Source organism: Carlito syrichta, unplaced genomic scaffold (genome assembly GCF_000164805.1).
Source record: "Carlito syrichta isolate Samal-C Ts95f unplaced genomic scaffold, Tarsius_syrichta-2.0.1 Scaffold301826, whole genome shotgun sequence".
Classification (NCBI taxonomy): Eukaryota; Metazoa; Chordata; class Mammalia; order Primates; family Tarsiidae; genus Carlito; species Carlito syrichta.
The window spans coordinates 464,339-488,947 of record NW_007245922.1 but is presented as its reverse complement, the minus strand read 5'-3'; the positions used below and the strand labels follow the sequence as shown (position 1 = coordinate 488,947).

Genomic DNA, 24,609 nt, shown 5'->3' with positions numbered 1-24,609 from the left:
GTAAAAAAATACATCTCTTAAAATAGATGCTCTTTCAGGGAGAACTGTCCGTGAAGAAAAAATATCAGTTGCCTTCTACCAAGAGGAAGTAGTAAAAGAAAGACTAGAACTAGAGGTAGTAGAAGCACAAGTGGAAGAAGTTCCTGAAGAAGATGAATTTCATGAAGTTGAAGAATATTTTGAAGAGGAAGAGTTTCATGATGTAGAAGAATTCGTCAAAGTAGAAAAACATAGAGTTGAAGAAGAACACAGAGTTGAAAAAGTTCATAGGGTCATAGAAGTTTTAGAGGCTGAAGAAGTGGAAGTATACGAAAAACCCAAAGCTCCACCTAAAGGTATAGGAAATTCTGCAGATATTACAAATTCTTATATCTTGCTATAATTAACTTTCTTTCGAATTTCCATTTGAGTTTAGTTTGGAACACTAGAAACCCTATGCAATACTTTAGGCATGAGTTTAAACCATTGATACAAAGATTATTATCAGGTAGAGATTAACCACACAGAGTATAATTTCAGTAGACAAGATAGTAACATTTGATATCTACTAATCTAAGGAGGTTACTGTATGCATTTGGCTAAATTTTAAATCTGACTAAATTTATCAGGTTTTAAATCTGATTGTAGTCACATTTCAGTCAACTGTTCACAAACTGATAATTACTTATCTAAAGCTTTTGCCATTTGATGATACTTTCTTTAGAGAAATAACATTAGGGAAGTGAAGTATTGGTAATGATACTTGCACTGTAGCATATACTGAAGATAAACCTTAACACAAATAAGTTCTCTGCAATGCCACTCTAGATCTTGCACAATTAATATGTATGTAATATGAAGGAATATGTTTGTGTGTGCTTAGTATACATAGTAAGTCTACAATAAAGATAATATTTAGCAAAATCAAATATCTTTCAGAAACAAGTGTGTTATAAATTGAAAAAATGAAAATAGATAAAGTATTTTATGAGCCCGCATTTTACCAACTTAAGTAGTAATGCTCCACAATACTTCAAGAATTCACACTAAACCAAAACACTAATTTTTTTAAAGGGCCTGAGGTATCTGAGAAAATCATCCCTCCAAAAAAACCACCCACTAAAGTTGTTCCTCGAAAAGAGCCACCAGCTAAAGGTATCATCTTGGTGAAAAATTACTTACCTAACTTTGCGTATGGTAGCTACTTGGTTGCTTTACAAGTTTGCATTCCACTAGTTTTTCTTCTGTGTTTTGTGTTTTTGGAATTTCTAAAACAAACTAATATCTTTAAGGTTGTTGACAGTTCAAGCAAAGTTCTGACCAGTACTCTTTGATCCACTGATATACTTATTGGAAAATCCGTGTTGTCTTATGTTTTGTTAATTGTAGTAACTCAGCAAATATAAATACATAGTGAATGTGTGTTTAATGTCCCTGTTTTGTTTATTTTTGTAAGCCTCTTAAATTTCACAATAGAACTAAAAAACAGCATCTAATAAATAATACAAACTTATATCTTTAAAGTGCCTGAAACATATAAGAAAGTTATCACTGAAGAGAAAAAACCAATTATTACACCAAAACAAACAGAAATAGCACCAGCTGAAGTTGTATTGTTAATTTTTCTTGTCAAGTTCTTACCATTCTAACATGGGAAATTCCCCCTCAATTTTTGTTGTTTTAAAATCCAACTCCTTTTAAATACTATAGTGTATTTGATAAGGTATTGTCTGTATTTTATATTGTGGCTGTGTTCTTGTTTTGTGTTTATATATCTCTATGCTCTGCTCATTAAAATCTTTTTAATGTTTAACATCTAAAAGTTAAATAAATTATTAATACTATCTTTAAAGTACCCGAGGTGACCAAGAAAATTGTGGTAGAAGAAAAAGTGCATGTTCCTGAAGAACCCAAACTTCTGCCAGCGAAAGGTAGCTGCCTTTGCTAATTCCCTACTAATATATTAATAAAATCCCTTTCAATCCACTTACTACAGAAAAAAGAAAGATCACTCTCCCTGTAGTGTCACAAGATGTCTTTTAATGACATAAACTTCAATTCATGTTCTGTAACATAATTCTTTTTCCCTTTTGTGGTGACCCACTGGGAACAAGGACATAAGCCTAAAAGTTATTATTTGTATTGATCCTCTTCTTATTTAACAACTAAGCAATAGTGATTCCATCAACTTCTCTTTCAAAAACAATTCCTTTTGGAAGGCCTTGTGAAGTAGCTCTGAAAACAAATAAGCCTGTTCTAAATGACAATAGAACATGATAGTATCTCCAAAGAACAAGATATTTCTAATAAAACACATCAAGAACTCCCATCAACAAGCAATCCAGAGAAATGCACTGACTGTGGCTTTGACTTATAGTTGACTTATAATTTGAGAATTTTGGACAATTTCCTTGTTAGATGCTCCTTTTGGTCTTGATATTTTATACTTAATTATGATATCCTTAAAAATAAGACAAATAAATATCTTTAAAGCACCTGAAGTACCCAAGAAACTTGTACCAGAAGAAAAAGCTCGTGAAGCTGTTCCTAAAAAGCCTGACGTTCCACCAGCTAAAGGTATACAGTGATGCTAATCACAACATGAAATAACTCTTTGTTTAGTTTTTTCATGGTTTCCACTAAATGTGTGTGATGTTAAATCCTTGTATTTTGTATCTTATGTTTGTCATTTATAACAATTAATGTACTAATATCTTTAAAGTTCCTGAGGCACCTATGAAAAGTGTTCAAGAAGAAAAATCAACTCTTGTTCTTTCTGAAGACACAGAGATGTACAGTGAGTGTAGAAAAATTGGTCGTTCTTTTTGGTTTTATTTGTGTCCTTAAATTCACTACATTTGTTGCTTTAAAAAATAAATATACTAATCTCTTGTTAAAGCCTAACATCCAAAAATATGTGGCTCAAATTAAATAATTTTAATTGCTATTACCCTCAGACAGGATATATCTCCTCACCAATTTAAAAAAGAAATGCTGTACTAACAACAATGTCTGATTTTGGAAAAGTTACTTGTCTTGTTGAATTTCCTTAACCTGTTCTATGTACAAGTGTCTTTTGCTTTGAAGCCATTTACACTTTGGGGTCACTTGCTTTAACTCCATGGTAATATTTTAACTGGATTTTGTAAAATCAAAATGCTCTATCATTATTTTTTTAACTCTTCACAACCATAATTGGAATCATTTTGCCAGTGCTGCTCAAATAACCATAGGCTTACAAGGCCATTAGAACCTCAAAAAACTTTCAAGACTTATTTTTTTGTTTCTATACAAAATTAGGATGAAATTGTTTAAATAGTTAAATAATTTGAATAGTAAAATACTCTGACTAGAATACTATTCAACAACTTGAATAGTAAAAATGCCAGTAGTCAAGTTTTTAAACTAAATTTCCCTGTTTAAACTCTTTATGTATTTATGTATGTATGTATTTATTTATTTTGACCACTCTGCTATACTAGGTTGGAATAAAAGTATATGATCACTTTCTCCTTTGAATATCCCTTATTGTTATCAACCAGTTTTCCTTTCTAAATGCTGGAGAAATTTTTTATCATCTCCATTTGTGTTATTTTCCAAATATTTAACCATTTTTATTTTATTTTTATTTTCTGCTTCAACCCCCAAATGTTTTTCATATTTGTATTAAACTGTGAAGCTATAAATTAAGTGTAATAAGACAATTAGGTTTATTGGAAAAGGAAAGAACTTTCATGAATTTTCAGTAGGACAAATACAGGAGAATTTTCAGTGTGTAATTCCAGTGTCCACCCTGTTCTTTATGCACAAATTCATTAAAAGTAAGACCAATAGGGTAATTTTATCAACAATTCTCTGCAGGCAAAATGAAGAATCATATAGTCCTTGGCTGGTGAATTTTTCAGTGTTATTATCATGATTATAAAGAAAAGCTGAGAGTCCTATATCATAAAACTGGGAATGAGGCTATTCTAAGCCCATGCATTCTTGTCACTAATTTGCTTGTATGTGCTGTTAATCTGGGTGATGGATGTGTATTATGTATTATGTTCTTAATACTATTCTTTACCCACCTTGAAATGTCCCAAATTTGTAATACTAATATCTTTAAAGTTTATGAAGTATCTGAAGAAACAACCATTGAAGAAAAAATACTTGTGACTCATCCTCAAAAAACAAAAACCAAACTAGCAAAAGGTATATAACACCATTGATTCAATCTGAAGAAAATTTACTTTTTTGGCTCATTTTAAAAGCTCAATATTTTTCTTCACCATTTATAAATATAACTATACTCATATCTTTTAAGTGCCTGAGCCACCCAAGAAAGTTGTTCCAGAGGACAAAATATATGTGACTATTCCTAAAAAGAGAGAAATATCAACAACTAAAGGTATATTTCTATTGTATCAAACCCTGATGAATATCTTTGGCTTTAAGACTCAAAAAATTGCATGTCATATAACTTACTATTTTTACAACTTCTAAGTGTAAACTTACTAATCTCTTTAAAGAGCCTGATAGAACCAGAGAAGTTTTTCCAAAGGTGGAAGAACCTGAAGCTGTTCCTGAATTTCCAACTGAAGGTATAATTCTCTAGTTATGAAAATCTAAAGAAGAAAATCTATTGACAGTCTGCAAGATGTTTAGTGTTTAACTTAACACAACCTTAATGCTAAAATACTCATATCTTTAAAGCATCTGACATACCCACAACAAGGAACGATCTATGCCTTGCCTCTAAAGGTCGTCTGACTCATGTAATGTAGAAAGATAAACTATTAGGATAAAGATAAAATTTCTAACATAAAGTTACAGCAGCTGTTAATAAACCTAACTTTCTTAGTATATCATGTCTTTACACCTTTGCCTTATCTCAATTTAAAACAATACTAATATCTTTAAAGAGTTTGAAGTCTTCAATGAAGTGGTTCCAGAGAGACAAACTCTTGTTAAAAGAAGAAAAGCACCATCACCAACAGGTACAAGTCAGAAGAAAGTCTGTTTTTTCAAGTCTCACGTTTGTAGTTGTGCTTACCACATGTAAAAATAATAATATTTTTAAAGCCCCAGTAGCACCAAGGAAATCATTTCAGAGAGGTGGGTCCCCTCAAAGCAGAAGTTCAACCTGATATAGATGTATCCCAATGAGATATCAAGAGAAAATAGAAGGATAAGAATCCTATACATATGAAAGATGGTTGAGCTTTAACAGTTTTTCTGAGGACCCTAGAGAAAAGATGTATCTATAATATGACCAAAACCACAATTTAAAAAATAAAATATTTAATTCAATATGAAGTTGTTCTACCTGGAATATCATCTCTACTACATAAGATCACCTGAAAGTTTTCTAAACTCAAGGCAAAAATAATTTCAGTTAAAGCTAGAAGTCTACCCTCAATATTCACTTGTTCCACTCATAGTCTCTCTTTATTTCTCAAGCAACATAGATTTTTCCATGTTGAGTATTTTTAGGTAAATCAAAACATGAGAAAAATTTAAAAGTCCCAGACTAATGATTTCACTGTAATATCTATGATATTCTGTAATTTCTTTAAATATTTAAATCTAAATATTTTGACTCTTTTCTCAGTTTGGAATCTCTTCATTGTTCTCCTTTCTCTTAAATTTGAAAAACACTCACCATTTTAAAGTGTCTAAGGTGAGGATGCAAAAAGAAACCAACTCAGATAAGAAATTGGATGTAATTTGTTTTTCTCAAACTAATAGCTAAAGGTATATCAATAATTATAATCAGTTTTTCCACTTTCCCTGGTCTAATTTTCTATGCATCTACCATTCCAAGAAATAAAATTACTAATATTAATAGCACCAGAGGTGACCAAAAAGACAACCTCTGATAATCAAGTATTCATACTGCTACCAAAGAATTAGATTCTGGTGGCAAGAGTAGAAAAGGTCTTCCCATCTGAAGTCTGCAGTGTTCCTCTATGTGTAGTTATGACTAAAACTCTTTACTGCTCTTCATAACTCCAAAGTACAATGCATTTCTATCTTTAAAGTGCCTGAATTACCTCAAGAAGTTGTCCCTGTAAAGGAAACACCCATGGCTGCTCCCCTAGAAATTGAAACACCGCCCACTAAAGGTATCATTCATCCTACCATTCCTTCAATTTTATTTAATAACTTTTACTAAGTGCCTATAATAGACAAGGTGCTAGGGATTTGGGGAATAATAAAGACATATAAGATTTGGTTCCTTTCCTCAAATATTACAACTCCTAAGATTCTTAAAGGAAGCACTCTTGAAGCCATAAAAATCACTTTCGTTCAGCTTATGTGAATAATGTCTCCACTGATCCCTTTAACCTCTAATGATAATACTAACATCTTCAAAGCATCAGAAACTATGAAAGATTTTTCACCTGAAATGAAAGTATTTGGAGGATGTTCCTAAAAAAACCCAGAAACTCACCCTATGTAAATTACATGTCACCTCTGAAAAAATGCTGAAGAAGAAATTATCTGTCCTCTTCTCTTAAAACTGTTTTTTCTAACATTTTCATAACTTTTAAATATAAACATACTAATATCTTTAAAGCACCTGAAGTTCCACAAGACGTTTCCTCTAAAAAGAAAATATCTGTGCTGTTCCTACTGAAACAGAAGACCCTCCTACTAAAAGTATTCATTCAACAAATACTTTATAATGAGGGTATAGAGTGTCACAAGAACTCTGCTAGATTCTGGAGAAAGGGAATCACACTAGACCCCTTAGATTTAGTCTATTGGTGGATCTAGGGGAGGACGGAGGGAAAGAGTAGAAAAGTTAGATACATTTGCTAACTTATTGTGGTTACTGTTTTCACTAATGTTAATTCTTAAATGTGAAATACTAATATCTTTTAAGTGTCTGCAGCTCCTCAAGAAGTTGTTCCTGCAAAGAGAGTTCCTTCCAAAAAAAGAGAACCTCCATCACTTAAAGGTCTGGCTCAAGAACTAGCTCTTATTGTTTTGAAAATCTTTTGCTGTTCCTAGTGATCTTTATAACACTAAACATAAAAATACTAATTTCTTAAAGTGCCTGATGTTCCTCAAGAAATTGTTCCTGAAAAGACAACATTTGTGGTTCCTCTCAAAAAGACTGAAGTCCTTCCTGATGAAGGTATATCTTGCTAGAAGCTTGGAGGGGTGGGAAAATATATTTACTTGTATAAATGTTTTTCTTGTTCATACTGATTCTTCTAACTCCTAAATGTAAAAATATTAATATCTTTAAAGTGCCAGAGATTCCCAAAGGAGTTGTCTTCGAAAAGAAAGTGCAACTTTCCCAAACGCCTGAAGTTGTACCTTTCAAAGGTACATTCTTAACTATCCTTTTCAGTGGGATAGGGAGGTGGGGAGGCAGAAAGGACCACTTTTCTAGTCTTGAAAATTCTTTTGATGTGTAAATGTGACTCTTGTCTCTGTTAACTCTTGTGAATCAAATGTAAATTTACTAATATCTTCAAACTACCTGAAGCTCTCAAAGAAGTGGCCACCAAAAAGAAAGTACCAGAAGCTCCTCCTCCAAAACCTAATGCACCACCTATTACAGGAACTTGTTACTACTGATCTCAGGTTCAAGGGGAAAAAATAGCTCTTTTGCTCTTGAAAATGTTTTAGTGTGTCTTTTTGTCTTTGTATTATCTATGTGTAAAAATACTAATATCTTTTAAGTGCCTGAAGCTCCCAAAGAGGTTGTCCCTGAAAAGAAAGTGCCAGTGGTGTCTCCTAAAAAACCGGAAGTCCCACATGTTAAAGGTATTTAACACTGACCTTGGACTTCAGAAGATCTCATTCTTCTGCTCTTGAAGACATTTTTCAAGTGTCTTCATAACTCCTAAATCTAATTACACAAATATCTTTTAAGTGTCTGAAGCTCCCAAAGAGGTTATCACTGAAAAGAAAGTGCCAGTCGTGCCTCCTAAAAAACCTGAAGTTCCACCTGTTGCAGGTATTTGTCATTGACTTTAGACTTCAGAAGGTCTACTGCCCTTGAAGATATTTCAAGTATCTTCATAACTCCTAACTGTAATCTCACTAATATCTTTTAAGAGCCTGAAGCTCCCAAAGAGGTTATCCCTGAAAAGAAAGTGCCAGTGGTGCCTCCTAAAAAGCTAGAAGTCCTACCTGTTACAGGTACTTGTCACTTGACCTTAAGCTTCAGGAGATCTCATTCTTCTGCTCTTCAAAATATTTTGTTCCAGTGTCTTCATAACCCTTAAATGTAATTTTACTAATATCTTTCAAGTGCCTGAGGCTCCCAAAGAGGGTGTCCCTGAAAAGAAAGTGCCAGTGGTGCCTCCTAAAAAGCCTGAAGTCCCGCCTGCAAAAGGTACTTGTCAATGAATTTAGGTTTCAGAAGGTCTAACTCTTCTGCTCTCAAAAATATTTTTTTCCAGTGACTTCTTAATTCCTAACTGTAATTTCACTAATATCTTTCAAGTGCCTGAAGCTCCTAAAGAGGTTGTCCCTGAAAAGAAAGTGCCAGTGGCGCCTCCTAAAAAGCCTGAAGTCCCACCTGCAAAAGGTAGTCACCTCCATGTTACTGTGTTTGATGCTGTCCATTTGTCCTTACTTGGTCTAATCATGAAAATACTAATATCTTTAAAGTTCCCGAGGTGCCAAAGGCAGCTGTCCCAGAAAAGAAGGTGCCTGAAGTTCTTCCCCCTAAACCGGAAAGTCCTCCCCCTGAAGGTAATGCTAAACTTTACAACCTAGGGAGAAAAATAACTGCTATCTTAATTAGAAAAGTGTGTATAAAATGCTCACCTCATAATGGTGGCATAATTCTCATGAAAAAAAAAGTCAGTAGCAATCCAGAATATCTTGGTGTATGTTTACGTGCAATAAGCACCAACTGTTTTCACCATTTCTAAACATAAATTACAAATATTTTTAAGTGCCTGAAGTGCCACCGCCCAAGGAAGTCATCCCTGAAAAGAAAGTACCAGTGGCTCTTCCCAAGAGGCCTGAAGCGCCACCTCCCAAAGGTATGTATCCTAACATGTCGGTCATCTGCTTCAGGGGGCTGGGGGAAAGAGTGTATAGAAATGTCCCCCAGTGTCACAAGTTGTATTTGCTTGTATAAATGTGTCATCAATATTCCCGCATTTATAGTTTCTAACTAAAAGATACTAATATCTTCAAAGTTCCTGAACCTCCTAACGAGGGTATACCAGAAAAGAAAGTATCCATGGCTGTGCCCAAAAAACCAGAAGCCCCACCTGCAAAAGGTATTTACTCCTATTCTGTTAAGAAAAGAACATTGTCTTATACCCCTCACAATCATTGTAATATATGCCTTCACTCTTCATTAATTTTTTAAAAACTACTATTTTTTAAGTACCTGAAGAGCCTCAAGATGTTGTCCCAGAAAAGAAAATTCCCAAGGCACTACCCAAAAAACCAGAAGCACCCCCAGTTATAGGTACCTGTCAACTCAACTTTATTCTGTAGAAGACATAGCTCTTTCATTCTTGAAAACAATTTTAGTCCATTGCTCTTGATGAACTCAAGTGTAAAACTACTAATATCTTTCAAGTACCAGAAGTTCCTCAAGAAATCAAAGAAGAGAAAACTCCCATGGTCCTTCCCAAAAAGCCAGAAGCCCCAGTTATCCCAGGTACATATTAACCCCGACTTCATTCTGCATGAGACACCTCTCTTCTGCTACTGAAAACAATTTTAGTCCATTTCTCTTCATTAACCTAAGTGTAAAACTACTAATATCTTTCAAGTGCATGAAGCTCAAGAAGTTGTCCCAGAAAAGAAAGTTCCCAAGGCCCGACCTAAAAAACCAGAAGCCCCGCCTGTCACAGGTATTTTTCAACTCTGTTCTTATTCTGCAGAAGAAATAACTCTTCTGCTCTTAGAAACATTTTTAATCCACTTATCTCATTAACCTAAGTAAAAAATTACTAATATCTTTCAAGTGCCAGAAGTTCCTCAAGAAATTGTCCCTGAAAAGAAAACAGTGGTGCCTCCTAAAAAGCCTGAAGTCCCACCTGTTGCAGGTACTTGTCACTTGACCTTAGGTTTCAGAAGATCTACTCTTCTGCTCTTCAAGATATTTCCAGTGTCTACATAACTTCTAACTATAATTTCACTAATATCTTTTAAGAACCTGAAGCTCCCAAAGAGGTTGTTCCTGAAAAGAAAGTGCCGGTGGCACCTGCTAAAAAGCCAGAAATCCCACCTGTTAAAGGTATTTGACACTGACCTTAGACTTCAGAAGATCTCATTCTTCTGCTCTTGTAGATATTTTTTTTCTAATGTCTTCATAACTCCTAAACCTAATTTCACTAATATCTTTTAAGTGCCTGAAGCTCCCAAAGAGGTTATTCCTGAAAAGAAAGTGCCAGTGGCGCCTCCTAAAGAGCCTGAAATCTCACCTGTTGCAGGTACTTGTCATTGAACCTTAAGCTACAGGAGATCTCATTCTTCTGCTCTTCAAAATATTTTGATCTAGTGTCTTCATGACTCTTAAATGTAATTTCACTAATATCTTTTAAGAACCCGAAGCTCCCAAAGAGGTTGTCCCTGAAAAGAAAGTGCCAGTGGCACCTCCTAAAAAGCCAGAAGTTTCACCTGTGAAAGGTATTTGCCACTGACTTGAACTTCAGAAAATCTCATTCTTCTGTTCTTGAAAATATTTTATTCCAGTGTCTTCATAACTCCTAACTATACTTTCACTAATATCTTTCAAGTGCCTGAAGCTCCCAAAGAGGTTGTCCCTGAAAAGAAAGTGCCAGTGGTGCCTCCTAAAAAGCCTGAAGTCCCACCTGCAGAAGGTACCTGTCACTGAATTTAGGCTTCAGAAGGTCTAACTCTTCTGCTCTCAAAAATATTTTTTCCAGTGACTTCTTAACTCCTAACTGTAATTTCACTAATATCTTTCAAGTTCCTGAGGCTCCCAAAGAGGTTGTCCCTGAAAAGAAAGTGCCAGTGGCGCCTCCCAAAAAGCCTGAAGTCTCACCTGCAAAAGGTACTTGTCACTGAATTTAGGCTTCAGAAGTTCTAACTCTTCTGCTCTCAAAAATATTTTCTTCTAGTGTCTTCATAACTCTTAACTATAATTTCACTAATATCTTTCAAGTGCCTGAGACTCCCAAAGAAGTTGTCCCTGAAAAGAAAGTGCCAGCGGCGCCTCCTAAAAAGCCTGAAGTCCCACCTGCAAAAGGTAGTCACCTCCATATTACTGTGTTTGATGCTGTCCATTTGTTGTTGCTTGGTCTAATCATGAAAACACTAATATCTTTAAAGTTCCCGAGGTGCCAAAAGCAGCTGTACCAGAACGGAAGGTGCCTAAAGCTCTTCCCCCCAAACCAGAAAGTCCTCCCCCTGAAGGTAATAATGAAAAATTTCAAATTAGTATTCTTAAGAAGGTAAATTCTCTTCTTAGTGTTGAAAAAAATTTACCTTTTTTGCATAATATTCCGTGTCGTTTAGTGAGTTCTAACATTAAAATGAGCTCCTGTCTTTAAAGTGTATGAGGAGCCTGAGGAAGTTGTCCTGGAAGAGCCTCCCACTGAAGTGGTAGAAGAGCCAGAGCCCGAGGCGCCTCCACAAGGTACTCGGCCACTGCCTGCTGGGACACCCAGCCACTCTTTTCCCTTCTTGCCCTGACAACTCTGGGCACTCTGAATTTTTGTCTTATTTCTCACACTTCTTTGCTACCTCTAAAACATAATTCAATATGTTTAGTGACCGTGCCACCTAAGAAACCTGTTCCAGAAAAGAAACCACCTGCTGTCGTTGTCAAAAAGCCTGAACCACCACCGGTGAAAGGTATTGCTCCCTGCCACTAACTTCTTCCAAAAAAAATGTCCTTAAGTGTCTTTAAAATGTTATGTTCTGTGGTTCTGCTTCATGATTTTCATATGCCATTAAAACTATGAGCTTAAAAACTACTAATATCTTTTAAAGTGCCCGAGGTGCCCAAGGAGATTGTTCCTGAAAAGAAAGTGCCTCCTGTGGTTCCCAAAAAACCAGAAGTGCCACCGGCTAAAGGTACATGTCAGGAGGTAGAGGCAGCCTCCATCTCCTAAAAGTGTTTTTTTTTTTTTCCTGTGTAAATGTGATGGATGTTTACTGGTGATTGCTCCTAATGTTCAAATACTAATATCTTTAAAGTGCCTGAAGTGCCAAAAGAAGTTGTTCCAGAAAAGAAAGTAGCTGTTCCTAAGAAGCCAGAAGTCCCACCAGCTAAAGGTACATGTCTCTAATGAGAATCTGCAAATAGCACTTACTCTTGTCTCAGATGTCTCCTATTACCAATCCCTTTGTTTGCCAATACTCTTATAGTCATGACAACAAAAATTGTCATTCTGGTTTTTAGAGTTTAAATGTTTTGTAATAACATTAATGACTTTAAAAATGCATTTATTGCAAGCATTGGAAGAGTTACTAACATGGTTTTGTTATTTTTTTGATTTTTAATTTTAAGTATGTGGAGTACAATTCAGGGTTATGTATACAAATGTTCATTATGCAGGTACCTTTGTTGATTATGTGTGCCCCTACCCCTGACAGTTTATCACTACTGCCAATCCCTTTCTTATGGTATTGTGATAGTTGTTCAAGGTCTGCTTATGAGTGAGAACACGTGATATTCGATTCTTTGTTTCTGTGATAGATCACTCAGTATTATAGACTCTAAGACCATCCAAGTTGATGCAAAGTTCATATTTCTGTCCTTCTTTAGTTTTGTTATTCTTAATAGGCCACATTTTCCTCCTTACTGTGTAGAGATCCAAGGACACATCACTGACCTTATTGTGAATTTTGTCCTTGGATCTGTCCTTGGCTTATTTGAACAAAATGTGAAGCAGATGTGGTTTAAAAAAAATCGATATACCTCTCAACTACCCATGAGTAAAACCAACTAATATCTTTAAAGTGCCAGAGGTGCCAAAGAAACCTGTCTTGGAAGAGAAACCAGCTGTTCCTGTTCCCAAGAAAGTGGAGTCTCCTCCCCCAGAAGGTACATGTGAGACACTGAGTTTGCCACTTGTGATTCTTTCTAATTTAAGATTTGTTCTTCTTTCCTAACTCATTATCTCTTGGTTATTTTCTATCCTTTAATTATTTGTCTTAATTCATCATTCTAAATTAGCTGAAATCTCAAATCTATTCTAGGTTATCGGTCAGTGGTATCTACATAGGTCATAGCGAGTTATGTTAAACAGAGCTTCTGCAGTGTACACAGAAAGTAAGACAGGAGGACTAATGAGTATAAATGACATTAAACACTAAAAGGGCTTTCCAAGCATTCAAATCAATAGATACAGAAGCCAGTGCAAATAAGATGGATTTCATCTTAACAAAAATAAGAGAAGATATTAACTGAAACAAGGAAAGAAATCAGGAGTGCTGTTTCTTGTGTTTGATGTTTTGCACATTTTAGAATATTGTTCCACACACTGAAATAACATTAACTAATATCTTTAAAGTATACGAGGAACCTGAGGAAATTGCTCCTGAAGAGGAAGAGCCAATTCCTGTTGCAGAAGAGGAGGAACCGGAAGCCCCACCTCCAGCAGGTACAAGGCAGAATTCATTGTTTTGGAAAATACAGTTATTTGATTTGTGTCTGTTATGTATCTTCTTTAAGGCAAAATATCAATCTTCTATCTTCTTGCACCAACTTTGATTTCATTAACAAGTTATTTGCTCATACAAAACTTTTGCCCAACAGAATTTTACAACGTACATACCAAGAAATAGGTGATTTAAAAAAATTCATTCATTAGTATTAAACTTTTTGTTGCAATAATTTGACTCTAAGAAATTCATATCATTCAAGTGTCTGAAGAGCCCAAGATTGTCCCAGAGAAGAAAGTTCCTGTCATCAAAAAACCAGAGGCTCCACCTCCTAAAGGTACTAATATTAAAATAAATATTTACTTCATTTGTGTGTACTGTCTAAAATTGTGTACTCTTTGTGTCTTGTGCTGTTTTATGTGTTTGTTAACTGTTACCTATGTGTTATGGTGTTGAGTAAACTTCTAAAATTAATGTGTGTATATCTAATCTTATAATATTATATTATTAAATGCGACTAATATCTTTAAAGTACCTGAGATGCCAAAGAAAGTGGTTCCAGTGAAGAAAGTCCCAACTGTTAAGAAGCCAGAAATACCAGCAGCTACAGGTATTCATGTCATCACTGACATCATTAAAGAGAGTATTCTGATATCTTAAAATGGAACCCAGAAAGTTGTGTAACTTGGGACAAAGTGTTTCTACTTTGTTTCAATTGATTTTAGTGCTGCTCTATTAATTATAGATCTTTTATTCTTAATATTTTAAATGTCTTCAAATACTCTTTTTAAAACAAAACTAATATCTTCAAAGTGCCTGAGGTGCCCAAGAAACTTGTTCCAGTAAAGAAGGAACCTGTGCCTGTTACCAAAAAACCAGAAGTCACTCCAGAAAAAGGTACCTACCAAGAGAAAAAATATATATTTCTCTAGCCACTATTTAAGCATTTTACCAACAGTTCTTAGAGTAAAAAATACTGAGTATGAGTTTATACAAAATCACATTTCACAGAAATAATGGGGAAATAATGAAGGCAAAGAGAAAATTAGACAAGCAGGAGTGAAAAAAATGAACACTATTCAGTTGTGCCATGATATATCACATGGAATAAAAAAGAACTTTCTCTCCCCCAATGTGTAGAGCTACTCAATTCAAATATATTTTGTTGAATGTTTACCATTAACAAGACACTGTGTTAGAAAAATTAACACCTGATCCTAAAATAGAAAGAAGGTGAGCACAAAGGGTGAGAAACACAGAGCAAGAAAATATTACTTTTCAGGCAGAAGCATCACAGAAAGTTGTGTGAAAAAAACAGAATTTAAACTTGGATTTTTTACATGTGGAAACTGAGGAAATCATATCCACAGAAAAGGGAAGAGCATACTGAAAGGCACAGAGGTAAAAGGGTCTAGGAAGTTCAAGGACTATCTAACTTACATAATATGAGTATGGATTGGTTGTGCAGTATCTTGAAAGACAAATGTTGGATATAAAGATAGGATCATATTTTGGAATTATTTTCATGCCAGTATAAGGCTTGTACCTTATTGTGTGGGCAACAGGAAGCTTCAAAGTACATATTAATAGAATTTAGGCTTTAGAAACATAACTGGCATCAATTCAAGCTATTGAAAGATAGTGTAAATAGTAAAGAGCCACTGTAATATCTAAGGTCATTATGAGTTGGATGAGATTAGTGGTGGTAGAAATGGAAAGGGGATTAGATCTGAGAGAGATGGAGATTGAATTGGCCTCTAAATATTATTGAAGCCATTAGGAAAATTGAGGAGCCCAGGATAATTATAATTACGAGTTGAAGCTAGATGAACAAGAGCAGTTCCTGAGTCTCTAAACTGAGGTTAGAAGAGGGTAGTGAATATATTTTTCACTTTGCAAGTATGGAAGATGGGATTAGGAGTTTAGGAAGGAGATCCAGGCCTAGAGATGTAGATCCTGAAGTCATCCACATGGTAATAAGGGTTGAGCATGCCGGAATGAATACTGAGAAAACATAGAGCGAGTCTTTTTTAAAGTGTTAAAGTTAGATCAGTAGGGAACACCTTCATTTAAGGGACACAGAGGACAAGAAGCAAATGAAGAAGACTGAAAAGATGAATTTATAAAATTAGGATGTCTAAAGGGGTGCCATGCCTCAGAAGTCATTTTCCCTATGCAGTCTTGTAAGATGAAGCTCTTTCCCCTGCATTCTTTGCCTGCTTTTTGCAGAATCTTGCACATCTTCTAAATTCTTAATAGTAAACAAAAATCCTGTCTTTAAAGTGCCTGAAGTGCCCAAGGAAATCATCCCAGAAAAGAAAATCTCTGTGCCTAGCCCTGAAGAGCCAGAAGCTCAAGGTACACAGTTGCTCTATAAGTCTTGGAAAGATGGCAGTTGTCTTTATCACCTTGCTTTAATAATAGATGAGTCTTGTGCATTAATCTGTGTGTCTTACATATAGAAGTTATTAATATTTGGGCATCATCTGAAGAATGTTGTAATAACTAAGTTGATACGTTACAACTTAGCAGTTGCAGTATTTTCTTCTAAATACAGTTTAAAATAAAATACTGTATTTTTTAAAGTTGAAGAGACTCCTGAGGAAGTAATATATGAAGAGGAAGCATCTATAACCATTGGTAGAAAAGAGACACCCCCTGTTGAAGGTATACATATATAAAACTCTTTAATCTCTTGAAAACTCTTTTTAGAAATATGAAAGTATTTATAAGGTGACATTCCTTCTTCAAATTTTACACAAAAGCATTTTAGCACATTTGACTGCCTTATTTTTCAAATAGTTATACTTTGAATTAGAATCTTCAATTGGAGCATAATTGTCGGTAATTATAAGTCCCAAAAGATATAGTTTATTGAAGTAAAACTAGAATAATTACACTGGATCCTCAAATGAGAACCCAACATCAAATTTCAAAAGTCATCTCATTTGCCATCATCATATATTAAATAAACTAGTTGGTCATGGGAAGTTCAAGTAAAAGAAAATAGAAATCTTACCTCTTTTGCAACAAAGTGAATTTGTATGATTTATGTATTTTTACTTTGTGATTGTAATCTTTGCATCTATGTGAAATTTGTATGAGTCTTTATGAAGAACTTTACAATTACAGTCTTATATCTTTTGTCAACATTCTTTAAAGAACGTGAAGTTCAAAAGTATATTGAGCCTGAAGAACCTGAACCAGAACCACAGCCCGAAGAAATACCAGTACAAGGTATTTAGTTCAGAGAACTTAAATCTTCATCATATTCTTCATCTTGAAATGAATATGGTTTACAGTGTTCTACGTATATAGTAGACCTCTTTGCATCTGTGTTTTAAATGTGCACCTCATTCTTATGTTTCCATGTAATTGGCACTATTTATCTCAAGTCAATTGTGTCATGTCTGGATGCTTCCTTTGGCTTCTTTCAGTGTTTTTATTGGTGTCTTTGCTACATTTTTCATCTGTATACATTGTTGAAATTTTTATGTTTGGACAGTGTTTTATGTTTTATGTTGAACACTGTTTTATGTTTTATGTTGCACACTGCTTTATATTGGGCATTGATATTACATATCTAAAAAAGCAAACTTTTAATTTCACATATATAGGTGTATATATACACACACATTGGTGTATAGATATATAGTGTATATATACACACACAGAGATATATACATTTCTGCTGAATGTACTGTATATCCACATGCTAATATATATATATTACTAACACCTCTGAAATGCTAACACCTCTGAAATGCTCTTTCAAGAACCTGAACCTGAAAAGAAGGTCATTGAGAAACCAAAACTCAAACCAAGACCCCCGGCTCCTCCTCCTGCTCCACCTAAGGAAGATGTGAAGGAGAAAATATTCCAACTTAAAGGTATAAAATGCCACTTCCAAAGTCTTATTAACTTACTTCAAGCTTCTACCCAGTCATCTAAAATGGTGCTTGCAAGCAACGTATAACGTCTGGAAGAGTGTGCTTTCAGACATGATTGTGTTGTGAGAGTGCATAGAGATGTGTTTGCTGCTGCCCCGGGGTCCCTGGGTTGCCTTGCCAAGCCATGCCTGCTGCTCTAATGCCAATACATTGCTGGCATCATCCTGGACATCTGAATGCAGGGGCTGTCCGACTAACTTTCTTTTGTGAAGTGAGAGAAAGAGTTGACTTATTTTTAATAGTGCTGTGACAAATTTACAAAAAGTCAAAATTTTATTCTTAAAGAATTGCATGTGCTTCAAATATAAGTAATATATTTATGGTTTCCAGTAGCTGATATGTGCTCATATATCATGAAAGGAGAGCACATGAATGACCAGTCACTGCTCCCCAAACTTTTTCGCAACTTAATTAAAAGCCCAATTGTGTTCTGTGGTGGCTCTCAGAATAGCTGGAAAGAGTGGTTATGAATGCATTTAGTATCCAGCATCTCTTCCCATTATTAAATTTCCTTCCATTCTTATGTTTTGATTTTTCTTTGAATTGACACAATATTACTTAATTTTAAAAATATCAATGTCTTTAAAAGCTGAAATAAACTGGCAAAAGCATATTCTTTTTATTTTAATAAAAAGTTGTCTTATTTGTGATATCATGCAATTCCCCAATCTAAATAATCTAGAAGTAATCTTAGATGAGCACTTTTCCCACACCAACCTATGCATCTACAAAGCCAGAAACTTCTAGAATAAGACATTGCTGCTGGTGATTCTTGCCCCTCTACAACCCTCCTGGTTAGTAGGAGGACCTTCTGACATTTTAAGTCAGGCACAGAAAAGGTGGGCACCTCTAAAAAGGTTGTCCATCTGTGAATTGATACTTCATGAGGATATACACATTAAATATATTTCCCTTAATGTAAAATTTATACTCAAAGGAAAATTTCTTCCTCCTACAAAGAACAAAAAACGATCTTCTTTCTCAGCCAGTCTTTAATTGACTACCAGCTTTGGAGTAAAACTGTAATCTGTTTTCATGGTTTAAAAGCTTCTTGTATGTTCTTTAAAGGCTGTTCTTGGCTGTTATCAATGCTTTTTGTTATAAGCAAAGACTAGTTTTGATTCTTGGAGTAGAAAGATAATTACTTGCTTCAGATTCAGTATACAAATAATAAAAGTAAGATCATATTCTTTAAAGCTGTTTCAAGGAAGAAGGTTCCTGAAAAACCTGAGGTTCCAGAAAAAGTGGAGCTTACACCTCCAAAAGGTATTTCATAGGCTGGAAAGTATATTCCTATGCAGTAGTCCTTCACCTGATTCCTTATTCTTTTTGCCTCCATGACATGTTCTCTCTGTCTCTCTTTTTTAATGATCAGAGGGTAGTCTCATTCATTTCTTGTATTTTTATGGCTTTTATAGTCCTGGCTCATGAGTGTTGCTTTCTTTGTCTACCATCAATTTCATAGTTATATAGATATTGTTTATCACTGTTTCATCTACATATGTCTTCTTGCATTTTCCTATACTTAAAAAAATCAAACTTTGCTGGCTAGCTAAAACTGATATCAGGAGACATCTTAGGTTAAAATACTGAGAACTACTAGTAAAAAGTATTGAAATTTCACCTGAACTTCAGTATTTTAGCCAGTATTATAAGCATTAAAATTAAGCTCTATCTTCCTATATTATTAAGATGATTTGTAGGAATTTCCTGTCATCTCTTCTCACTGACTCTAAGACACTCTCTCAGGTATACAGAACTCATATTTCAAAAATTTCATTATCACTGCAGATAATTTTTTAAAATTTATTTTTCTTTAAACAGTATTTTCCCTATCTAAAATTAGACCCCAAAGAAAAACAAATGAATCATAAGAGTCTAGAAAACATCTATCAAAAAAAACCCTTAACTTTTCTAGTAAGTTTAATGAGTAACAGTGTTCTGTTTAAGTAATTAACATCTTCAGATCCAGAAATTGAAACTGTTCTTGAACACTCTGAAATTTTGGAAAAAAACACCCATATGAATATACATTTCCTGACTCATAAAGTGGAGATTACAAAATAGTGTTATCATAGGAATTAATAAGTAAGCATTAAAATAGCATGTAATAACATATAATGACTAAAAATAATAGCTACAATGGTGTGTTCTACCCCTGAGTCTCAAACATCAATAAAATCTTAAAAATAATAATTTGAAAAAATGCACAGATATATTTTTCACCATATCCATTATATCAGTAAAGGAAATCTATCCCCACTTATGCATGGTTTTCTTATGTTCGGTCAATAAAAATAGCTATAAGAATATTGGTAACTCTAAAATAGTATTGAAGGATAGCATAATTTATTATGGATATTAAAAACTTAATGTTTAACAAATGTAAAATTTGTACTTAAAATACTTGACATTAGGAAAAATGATAAATTAAAATGAAATATATATTTTTCTTTTGTATGTTTAAATTTTTGAAGTAATACTTAGGCAAGGTTACCTTTATCAAATAAAAAAACTAGCTAATGAATTGCAGATTATCTTGTTTAAAGCACTAAATGGGAAATTTTATTAAAATAACTAAAAAATTCAGATTTCATAGAAATGAACAAATAGTTATATGATACGAATAATGTTTTAAATTAGATTTTAATTGACTTTAGTAGAGAGGTAAAGTGATTCAACAGACACCAAGTGTTTCTCTCTCCCCCCCATTCAAATCCATGAAGGCTACAATAGCAAAAGAGTCTGCTCTATCTATAAAATAACATCGTCCACCCGGCTTGATATTCACTGTAGATGCAAGAAGAAATTAATTTAGAATTCCTTGGGTTACTTAGTTTGAATTTAAGAACATTCTCCTATTCGTGAAAAGTTAGCTTCCAACAGCAGCTTTGACATTCTTTAGTGCTATAATTTTAAGTTGTTATTATTCAAACAACAACAAAACCTTAAGAAAGGATTCTTCTGTTCAGAAACTGAGATATGGTCCTTCCCCAGCATCAAGGTCACAAACTGGATCCCTTGGCCTTCTTCTCCCATTGATGTAGGAGATTGATTGATGCAACTAAAATTTGCCAATTTCATTTGAATGTATTTGATGATCGGGGAGATGCCAATGTAGATTTGGGCAATCTACAATTGCATGTTGGGGCAAAGATGCTGTCAAGAATCCTATAATTTGATTAAAGATTCATAAAATCAGTATAGAACATCTTCACTCATTTAAGATGAATTTATTTGCCTGCATTAATGTAACTGAATTTCATCACTAGGTTATTTAGATGTTTACAGAGGAAATAACTTGAAATGTATCATTTTCTTTTAAATTCGGTGATATTTATATGCAAGAAAAAATATTACTTGATGTACTACAATTAACTAGTTTTAGGAGAGACATTTTTCTTGTTGAAATTCTGTTTTTATATAAATTCACTTCAAAATTTGAAATCATATTCTTTTAAGTGCCTGGAGTTGAAAAGAAAGTTCGCAAATTACTTCCTGAACCTAAACCTCAACCAAAGGAAGAAGTTGTTCTGAAAAGCGGTATAGTATTTCTCAGCGATTATATCAGTTTTAAATATATTAAAACATTGACTTGAAAGCTTACAAAATGTTTCTGTCCTTTGGTTGTCTTTGAATTCAATTCCCTATTTATATCAAAATGTGTTTGTAGTTACATTGAAAATTAAGAAGACTATTGTTTCCAAATCTTTTTACAACAGAAATTTTGTGAGCATTTCACAGTATTTTGAAATTTACAATGTTAATAGATGTGATTAAGTTGATAATATTCTAAACTAACAATGATGACCATGATTGTTATTTTCATACACGAATTATATTGTAAAATACACTAAACCTATTAAATTCTTCACATGAAACTAAGAGTAAGTTCAGTTCTGAAGTGTGGCACAGGATCACCACAACTAATAAATAACATTGTGGAAAAACTGAACATTTTTTCCTACTAATAAAATAAAGAGTTAGAAAGAAGAACTCAAATGAAAAACCAAGTTCTAACATTGTCTTCACATGGAATTACTGATTGCTAGGCTACATTTCCTTAGATATCTGTCCATATTTACATACTCATTAAATTATAGCATTGGATTATTATTAGAATTTGCTGCTATTTAAATTATTCATTTTGTCTTGGAGCTATTTCTGCCACATACTTGCCTCCTGAGACAAGTATGTGGCAGACAAGTATGTGGCAGAATAGACTCTCTATCTAGAGATATATACAGTGACTCTTAATGCTAGTCTAATGAACAAAACAACCTTTGATTTTTTTAAAGCATTGGTAGTGTAAATGCTCATTTCCCAGGGCAGTAGGTAGCATGCTTTTCATTTTCCTTGCTTTGTACATTATTTACATTTGTCAAGCTTATTCGACATCTTCATTGTCTGTCTTGGTTTACATATAAACCTTTTTGTCTTTAAAGTTCTAAGAAAGAGACCCGAAGAAGAAGAGCCTAAAGTAGAACCTAAAAAAGTAGAAAAAATTAAAAAACCTACAGGTAGGAATCTCAGTGGCAAATTATGAAATTATTTTTAACAAAATGGACATTTAACAAAAGGTTTATCTTGTAAACAAAAATGAAGCTAGATACAAACATAGCTTCGTATTTCATCTGTGATGTAGTCTGTGTTCTCCATTGTCTGCTTTCTGTTTAAATATTTTTACAGTAATTCCCACATCCATTCATGTATTTCCCTGTACTTCATTCTTATTATTACTTTGTCACCTAAGTTCTTCCAGGGGAAACGACTGAAATAATCAAGCAGCTATGGTTATTACAAGTTATTACTTCAAGGAAGGGCATCGACAAATGTTTCATAAAATATTCAAAAGCTGGTGCTTTTAAGTGGGCTAGTGTTTTTATCATAAGTCTATTCCCAAATGGTATAATTAGTGGGAACAACTATAGAAGTGATTTAGAATAGGAGAGCTAGTTAGGGGTGAAGAGCAAGTGGATGGAATAAAAGAAAGAAAAATAAATTGGGGTAGAGTAAGGAAGAGAAAATAGAAATTAATGAACAGACTATTAGGATTTTCAAAAGCCATTAATAGAGCTTTTGAAAAATAAACTGTTTGATCTGATATTTCAGATAAGTTGTTTTCTAAATATTCAAATCTTAACACTAAAAAGTAATCTTATTATATTAAAGTACCAGAACCACCTCCAAAAGCCGCTGAAGAGATTGAAGTACCTGCTGTTACAAAAAGGGAAAGGAAAATTCCAGAACCAACAACAGGTATAAACCTAATGGCACTGTCTTAGTTGTCTCTAAAAATGCAATTGTGTATCATTTAAAATATTATTATACTGACATCAAGATATGAACAGATGACCATAATCCGGTCATCACTCACGGCTTAATTTTCTTCATCATTTCACTCTCCCATGGAATTGCTAATGATTACCCAATTGTTAAGTAAAATACTAGGAAAATAATGTATTTACAGACAACGAGATGAATAGTAACATTAAAACCAATAATATTGCCTTACTATTTTTTCCAAGTATTTTATTTAAAATGAAAAATAAACTTAGATCAAATAACTTGATTTGATTACTAAATTTATATCACTTTTAATATCTGTCAAGACATGTTAACTCTGCTTCATTTTGGTTTGGGCTTTGTGGAAAACTTCAAAAACACCGTGATAACTTGCTCATTATTGTGAATCCTTTTAGTGCCTGAAATTAAGCCAGCAATACCTCTCCCTGGACCTGAGCCAAAACCAAAGCTTGAGCCAGGTGAGCAACCTTATCCTCAGCATCAACAGCATATTCTTTCATGATTCATACAAATAATGTGTGGCTAATCAGAAATAATAGGAACTGAATGTCAGTATGTATCAAATGATTTCTATTGTCTCAATATAATGTACTTAATGTATTCTCTGTAAACTAATTATTTGAGGGTTTCAAAGTTATATCTGAAAAGGCAAATAGGTCACCAAATAGGCTTTCAAGAAGTAACAAATGGGTAATTCATACAATGGACTTCTCTCTACAGAAGTGAAAACAATCAAACCACCTCCAGTGGAGCCTGCACCAACCCCCATTGCTGCCCCAGTAACAGTGCCGGTGGTTGGGAAGAAAGCAGGTATTTATTCTGTACTTTTCCTTTCACTATTTTGCTTTGGTGGCATAATGAAAGTATTCATCCTTGATTAAAATTCAAGCCCTGTGTATGCTAAAGCATAGGTATCAGCTCAAGTGTGTAGGATTATGATCAGTTCTTACCTTTCCTTCACCTGATAAGCTTTACCCACCATATCTCTCACCCAGTGGATACATATTGTGTTTTGGATAGAATGTGCTTTCCTAGGATGCACCATTTCTTTCAGATGCATAATTAAGTAATGGTTCTGTTTAGAGCTGATACAAACTAAGGAGACTGACATATATAGGAATGCCATGGAGCTCCAATTTCCCTTTTTCCCTATAGAAATCATTTCTCACTTTTTAAAAAGACTGTATATTTCGGTATGAAAAAGTTCTGGAAATGGTTCACATAGCTAACACATACCAACACATATATAACATAAAATATTTTGCATAACTAGGCAAGAACAAAACTCTTCCTCACAAGGCAATAGTAAGCCTTCCAAAAATGGGAAGAGAATAAAGACACTTACTGAAAGAATCTGTTAATCCTAAATATGCTGGCAATTTAGTTTCATCTCATCAATTTCAGAATATGCCTTCTTTGATATGTTAAAGTATTCTCAATAGAAGTCATATAAATTAAGCCAACTTCTTTTTATGCATTTTTATAATGAGCATGACTCACCCTGCATCATTTGCTATTAAACATGAAAAAAGTCTGAAAATTATTTAAATGTTGAATTTTCTTTTTATTACAGAAGCCAAAGCACCTAAGGAGGAGGCTGCCAAGCCGAAAGGTCCAATCAAAGGTGAAATTCATTTTTTTGTATGCCTTTATTGTAACCTATCACTCTGTGAGTTTTCAAACTTTACATTCAAGAGAAAAAATATTCAACATTTGTATTAATCTTTATTATTTCTAGTTGATTTGGCTAAAACTAGCATGTTTTGCTGATTTTTTTTTTTTTTTGAGTTGGAGTCTCACTCTGTCACCCAGACTGGAGTGC

At 33.9% G+C, this 24,609-nt stretch overlaps 1 protein-coding gene across 6 annotated transcripts in view; it reads left to right on the top strand.

Annotated features, from left to right (window-relative positions):
- TTN (titin) overlaps positions 1-24,609 on the top strand; it is a 275,101-nt gene that overhangs the window by 136,875 nt on the left and 113,617 nt on the right. For 3 of the 6 annotated variants that reach the window (XM_021711034.1, XM_008055342.2, XM_021711036.1), the window contains 24 exons: positions 39-335; positions 1,054-1,134; positions 1,833-1,910; positions 8,237-8,320; positions 8,432-8,515; positions 8,599-8,682; positions 10,501-10,584; positions 10,695-10,778; positions 11,251-11,334; positions 11,474-11,557; positions 11,692-11,775; positions 11,914-11,997; positions 12,121-12,198; positions 12,887-12,970; positions 13,440-13,529; positions 13,793-13,867; positions 17,307-17,420; positions 18,678-18,746; positions 20,943-21,023; positions 21,926-22,000; positions 22,653-22,739; positions 23,183-23,245; positions 23,508-23,597; positions 24,361-24,411. In XM_021711034.1, coding sequence (XP_021566709.1) covers positions 39-335; positions 1,054-1,134; positions 1,833-1,910; positions 8,237-8,320; positions 8,432-8,515; positions 8,599-8,682; positions 10,501-10,584; positions 10,695-10,778; positions 11,251-11,334; positions 11,474-11,557; positions 11,692-11,775; positions 11,914-11,997; positions 12,121-12,198; positions 12,887-12,970; positions 13,440-13,529; positions 13,793-13,867; positions 17,307-17,420; positions 18,678-18,746; positions 20,943-21,023; positions 21,926-22,000; positions 22,653-22,739; positions 23,183-23,245; positions 23,508-23,597; positions 24,361-24,411 — 2,169 coding nt within the window. The remainder of the gene's footprint in view (positions 1-38; positions 336-1,053; positions 1,135-1,832; positions 1,911-8,236; positions 8,321-8,431; positions 8,516-8,598; positions 8,683-10,500; positions 10,585-10,694; positions 10,779-11,250; positions 11,335-11,473; positions 11,558-11,691; positions 11,776-11,913; positions 11,998-12,120; positions 12,199-12,886; positions 12,971-13,439; positions 13,530-13,792; positions 13,868-17,306; positions 17,421-18,677; positions 18,747-20,942; positions 21,024-21,925; positions 22,001-22,652; positions 22,740-23,182; positions 23,246-23,507; positions 23,598-24,360; positions 24,412-24,609) is intronic. The other 3 variants (XM_021711039.1, XM_021711037.1, XM_021711038.1) reach the window with 1 other exon arrangement.